This window comes from Benincasa hispida, chromosome 2, assembly GCF_027475165.1.
Source record: "Benincasa hispida cultivar pf3 chromosome 2, pf3_genome.v1.1, whole genome shotgun sequence".
NCBI classification, from domain to species: Eukaryota; Viridiplantae; Streptophyta; class Magnoliopsida; order Cucurbitales; family Cucurbitaceae; genus Benincasa; species Benincasa hispida.
Window position 1 is genome coordinate 48,210,135 of NC_143479.1, and position 6,772 is coordinate 48,216,906.

General features: G+C 30.5%; 1 protein-coding gene across 1 annotated transcript; it reads left to right on the plus strand.

Moving 5' to 3' along the window:
- The first annotated feature begins 3,807 nt into the window (after positions 1 to 3,807).
- Positions 3,808 to 5,990, plus strand: LOC120070942 (tryptophan N-monooxygenase CYP79A68-like). The gene is made up of 2 exons (XM_039022866.2): positions 3,808 to 4,858; positions 5,226 to 5,990. Exons 1-2 carry the CDS (start codon positions 3,857 to 3,859, stop codon positions 5,883 to 5,885), a joined length of 1,662 nt encoding a protein of 553 aa, XP_038878794.1. The 5' UTR covers positions 3,808 to 3,856; the 3' UTR covers positions 5,886 to 5,990.
- Positions 5,991 to 6,772: the final 782 nt, after the last annotated feature.

The window sequence follows — 6,772 nt, forward strand, 5'->3', positions numbered from 1 at the left end:
GATTTTTTTATTTGAAATTTTCTCATACCAAAACCGATCCCTCTCATTCTCCAACCAACCAACTTCAGTTCGATTGGTCGGCTCGATTTATCGGTCTATCATGATCACCCCCAATCATCAAACTATAGGAACTATATATGAAGTTTTATCAAGAGAAAATTGCAATATAGCAATCAAGCCCAAAATATTTACAGATATAGCATAATGTAAAAGGATTTGCAGATATAGCAAAATTTAGATTTTGTTTTCAATGTCTATCAATGATAGGTCATATCACCAGTAGATCTATCAACGATATATGATATCATGAGTTTATCAACGATAGAGTCTATCACTGATAGATTTTCTTATATTTAAAATTCTTTAAACATGTTGCTATACACTTAATTATTAGGGAAATTTTCATAGATAGAAAAAATATCAAACTATATACAGAAATAGCAAAAAGAAAAAACAGTAATAGACACTGATAAACTTCTATTAACATTGATCAATGATAGATTTCTATCAGTTTCTATCATTGATAGAGACAGATAGACGTTGATAGATTTCTATTCGCCTCTATCAAAGAAAATTAAAATTTTTCTATCTTGTGTAAATAGTTTCTTTATTTTTCTATTTTTGAAAATCCTCATAATTATTATCGCTAAAAGTACCACCCAATGCAATTATTCTTTTATCAAATGATAGGGACTAAAGTCTAATTTTTGAACCAATAACGATTAAATTTTATCTTTTTTCAAATTATGGGGACCAAATATATAATTTAACACCTTTTTAGTTTAAAGTATTTCACAAAAGTCTAATAAAAATAATTGTTATAGAAATTGAATGAATCAAAATTTCAAATTTGTAAACAGTTGGACATAATTTTAGGAAAGTTGAATCTAAAACGTAGTATCTATCTGTCTTGTTCATGATAGAATAAATTAGCAAGTAATATTCGCCATGTTCATGTTTTCTTATAATTGATTTTTGTACTTAAAAACCCAATTTCAAATGTGTCAAATGCAAAATTGTACGAGAAAAATTATATTTGATAATATAAATAATCCATCCATTTAAAAAACGTGCAACTTTGTGTGCTCAAATGAAAAGAACGTGATCGGCATCCAGAGTAATATGAGCCACAAGATATGCATCTATCTGCCACATCCTTACAATAATTCAAAATAATCGAAAAAAAAAAAAAAGAATATCGTTGACGATTCAAAGGTTTGTGATTTTAATCCGTTCATTTTTATTTTAAGATAGTCTGATGGAGAGATTTTTCTTTTATAAGGTAATTGCAATGAATAACATTTTCAGGGATAATAACCAAGTGTATAAAAGTATTTTTAAAAAAATTGCAATATAACCAAGTTTATCAAAATAGATTTCTATAGCCAATAGACTCTTACAAAATATATGATCTATAACTGATAGACTCCTACTAGAGATATGGTCTATTACTAATAAACTATCTAAATTTTATAATATTTGTATTTTTTTTTAATATTATATCTGGTAATATTTTGACATAATTGCTATATTTGCAACGGTTCATTTTTTCTAATTGTTAAAATAACTCAATCAACTTACAATGAGTTGTATATTTTTTTAAATCATTGAGAGGGAAAAAGGAGGGATATGTGGGATTTCTGCTTTAAACTTCGGCTGAGGTTTTCGCTTTGCTTCATGGGTTATAGATGACGGACGGAAAGAGGTATCAAATTTTGGGGTGGAATTGGATTCTTAAACTCTTGTAAGGACTATTCATTCTAATAGTTTACTTGAGTCTACCCAAAAGGTACAACGACTAGATTTTTTAGGACTTAAACTAGGCTATTACTATAGACATGCATGCATACAATTCAAATTGACATCTTTTTATGACTTTGTAAAACCAAATAAATAGCATAAAATACTTAACTATAGTTGAAGTTCATTTAACAGGTACCCTTCAAACCATAAAAAAAAAAAAAAAAAAAAGGACTAGAAAGTGCTTTTAAAAATCTAAAACAAAATACTAAAACTTCGAGTTCAAACATCAAGACTATAAATTTTAAAACATAAAATCCTGAAAACATGAGCGGAAGCATATGACTGGTTCTTACATTTACCTAAAAAATAAACACGAGAAAGAATGAGTACAAAATACTCAGTAATCCCACTACCGAGGTTTGGCTAAGCATCTATATCCTCTAGATGTCACTTTCTAGTGGGACGTACATAAATCTCTACTTGAATTTCTATGAGATGGCTAACTAGTGATTAGTTAAACCCACTCTACCGTAGATTAGGTGTACCCACAAACCTCTGATAAATCTCGAAGGAAATACAAACTTCTAGTGAAATCCCAAAGGAGATCACCATCTCCTGTAGATATCTAATTATGGGTAGTGGTAACTATCACTATCATTAATCATAACGACGTGTATCATAAAACATAGTCCCACGAATATGCAAATACATATCAACATGTTCAATGTTCATCTAGCAAATTATATAAACAAAATATTTTGGTTCATGCTTGCATTCATAACATGCTTTAAACATACTCAAGATCAGCTTATTTATCCTCATGAAACTCAATGCAAACGGTCTTAGAATTCTCAAAATCAATCTTAACTTTATCGTCTGGCACAATAGTAAGATTATTTTCCTCAAAATTTAGGTCTAAATCCAAAATTAGTTCCAAAACTCGATTCAATTGACGAACCTGAACCTAAATTAAATTTCAAATTTAATAACTTAATTTTCCACAACTACCCTTAATCCAAAGGGCCTAAAATTTTAAAATTCACCCAAACTTACCAAAACCGATCTTTTATAACGTCGGACAGCATACTTTCGATCTTAAAATTCCTCCAAAATTCGAATTTATGGCCCAAACATACCCATCTTGAGAGTTAAAATCCATATGACAGTTTTAATGACAATCCAAAAGATTTATTAAGGATTTGCCCAAATTTTCACCCAAATCGAACTTCCACCCTTGCTGGACAGCAGCTCAATTTCTTCTAGCACTTCAATCCAAGCTTCAAACATTAAAATCAAAAGATTTAAGCCAAAGAAAATTTGTTGGGTATTTAAGAAAATTCAAGAAACCCACAAATTACCCATTAAAAAAAAATTACCAAACCTTATCCAAAACAAAGATTCCAACGAAAATTGGTGACTGAGACATTGTCACAACCCCTAAGAAAGTTGTTACCAATACAAAGAATTTGTCCTCGAGCATATTTAGATTGACTTGTTAAAATACTCATTTTTATTTAAATATTTTTTATAAAAATTTATTAAAATACACTAGAAAAATTATTTTGAGTGATTGTCAAACATTTTAATTTTTTTTCAGAATAACATATTTTTTAAATTAAATACTTAAAAATTTATTCCAAACCCAACATTTGTCTCCAAGTTGGCTTACTCCCATTATTTCTGATTTTTAATGAAGTTTGTCTTCTCAAAGAAAAAAAAAAAAAAAAAAAGACAAGTGTAGGAATGGTACTAATGGGCTTTAATACTTAGTTAAAAATATAATCATCTTAAAACTTTAACTTAATAGTACAAAAAATATTATTCGTTCTTTAAAATAATAATAATAATAAATCAAAATAAAAATGTAGTTCAATTGACATACAATGTGTTAGTAACAAAAAAAAAAAATGTACTTGAAATCTTCCCATCTCTATTCTACTCAACAAAATAGTACTACGAGTAACATATTTTTTTGTCGCATAACCAACGGCATAATTAAAAACTTCAAATGCATGGAATGTGTGTATATATAGACATCATATCCCCTAAAGGGTGCAGCTACAAAACATTCCACTACTAGGGATAGGGAGAGTGAAAAGAGAGGGAGAAAGTTATGGAAGCTGCTTTCTTAATCATTAGTCAATTGGCATACCAAAATTCCCTAATAGCCATATCCAAAACTTTTATTGTGTTTGTATTTATGGCTTTCATTTCTGTCATCTTTTCTCACTGTTATAACCTCAAAACAAAACGCTCAGTCCGACGAAAAGCACCTCTCCCACCTGGTCCAAAGCCATGGCCACTCGTGGGTTGCCTCCCAACAATGTTAACCATCAAATACCCACCACACCAATGGATTCATTCAGTAATGAAACAATTTAATACTGAAATTGCTTCCATACGCCTTGGAAATACTTACATAATCCCTGTCACTTCTCCGGAACTCGCTCTTCAATTTCTTAAGATATACGATTCTATCTTTGCATCACGTTCTTCCATTTCCAACACTGTTGATATCTTAAGTCGAGGATATCTCACCACAGCATTTTCGTCTATGGGAGACCAATGGAGGAAGATGAGAAGAATTCTTGCATCAGAAATACTCAATCCGAAAATGCTTCATCGAATGCTTGGCCAAAGAACTTCTGAAGCCGATAGTCTTTTACGCTATATTTTCACACTTACTAGTAAAAATGGAGGAGGTGCAGTGATTAATGTTAGAAGCATAACACAACACTATTGTGGTAACATTATCAGAAGAATGTTATTCAATAGAAGATACTATGGTAAAGGGAGGGAAGATGGAGGGCCAACTTTTGAAGAAGAAGATCATAATCAAGCATTGTTGACCATTCTTAGGCATGTTAATGCATTTTCTATATCAGATTTTGTGCCTTGTTTGAAGCCATTTGATTTAGATGGTCATGAGAAAATTATGAAGGAAGCTTTGAATTTGGTTCGAAAGTATGATGAACCCATTATAGACGAAAGAGTGCAGCATTGGAAAGTCAAAAAAATAAGAGTGATAGAGGACATTCTTGATATCCTTATTTCACTTAAAGACGACAATGGAAATTCGTTATTGTCAATTGAAGAGATTAAGGCTCAAATCGTGGTAAGCATTCTACAACTTTTGATGATAATAAATATGGGTACATTACTCTCATACAAATATATATACATGCATGTGTGATTAAATTATTATTAAATTCAATATTTGAACTTTAAAGTTTGTATCCATTTGATCCTTGACCTTTTTAAAAAAATGTCGATTATTTAATATTTGGATTTATTTGATGTTTAAATACATGGATTCTATTGGATACTAAATTGAAAGTTAAATGACTTTTTAAATATTTTTATTGTTCAAGGACCTTTTAGTTAGAAAACTAAAAGTTGATGAAATTATTAAACTGATTATTAAACACTTTTAAAGTTTAGAGACAAGTACTAATGAGAACTCTTTCCAACCTTAATAATAGGAGTTACAAATTGCAACAATAGATAATCCATCAAATGCAGTGGAATGGGCAATGGCAGAATTAATCAATCAACCAGAAGTTCTCAAGAAAGCTGTTGAAGAATTGGATGAAGTAGTTGGGAGAGAAAGGCTAGTTGAAGAATCTGATATCCCAAAACTCAAGTATCTCACAGCTTGTATTAGAGAATCTTTTCGACTTCACCCATTTTCACCTTTCAATATTCCTCATGTTTCAAACTCTGACATCGTTGTGAATGGTTACTTAATTCCCAAAGGTAGTGAAGTGTTGCTGAGTCGTATAGGTCTTGGTCGAAACCCAAGAATCTGGGAGGATCCAATGAGATTTAATCCAGAACGTCATCTAAAAGATGATACAGTGACAGAATTGGGAATATCAGAACCAAGTCTACGATTCATCACATTCACTAGAGGGAGGAGAGGATGCGTTGGTAGCTCACTTGGCACCAACATTACCATGATGCTATTTGCTAGACTTTTACAAGGCTTTTTTTGGAGTTTACTACCAGGAATCACAAAAATGGACTTCTCTGAAATCGATCACGAACTCTCTCTCCCAACCCCATTACAGTTGTACGTACAGCCACGTCTATCTCATAGTATGTACCCTAACCTTTTTGATCATGAACCAAGACCTACCTAAAACTACTCCATAGAATAAAATTATGTAATTGTCCTTTCAGCTGCTATATATATGCTTTGTGTGTTGTTTCTATGTAAACAACAAAAATAGTTTATGTTATAGTCATGTGTTTCTATGTATTCTTCCTCACTTATTACCGAAGATAAATTACATATGCAGTGGGCAATATAACAGTAAATAACTTGGGTGGGTGAGATAAATTATATTTGATTTTATGCTTTTAGATTTACGGGGTGAAATGAATAATGACAATTTAAAGCTAATATTGTCAAATTGAATAATATTTTATCATGGTTGTCACTTAGATGATTTACTTTCTTATGAAACATTAATTCCACGTACTATGTAATATATTTTGATCTCATTAAATCTACCATTAAAATTTAATTATATGTGCTTTTATATATTGAGGGGTGGGTTAATTGTATTATGTTGATAACTTTAGGAGTGGAATGATTATCCTACGATTATGGTAGTCACTCACATGTTTAGAAATACATTAAGTGTATCATGTTGTTAACTTTAGAAGTTGTATGACTATCCTCATTTAAAGTTAATGTGAATACCATGGTCAATACATAAGTATTTAATAGTTATTTCACATTATGTATATTATATAAACATCATGATATCTTGTGTGTTTTTTTTAGGGTCATAAGATTGTTTTATGCTTGGACAAATTCAAGACCTCGACCTATTACTTGGGTCCCTATTAAAGTAAGCATTTTAATTTTAATTAAATGATAATATACGTCTGATTAAAATATTTGTTTTCTTATAACGTGGGTTAAAATATATATGTATATATAGTGTGCTTAAAAGCTTGTTTGAGGTCGATTACAAGTTGAATATGAGGGATTCCAATGATCCTGATTTTTTTTTTTTCA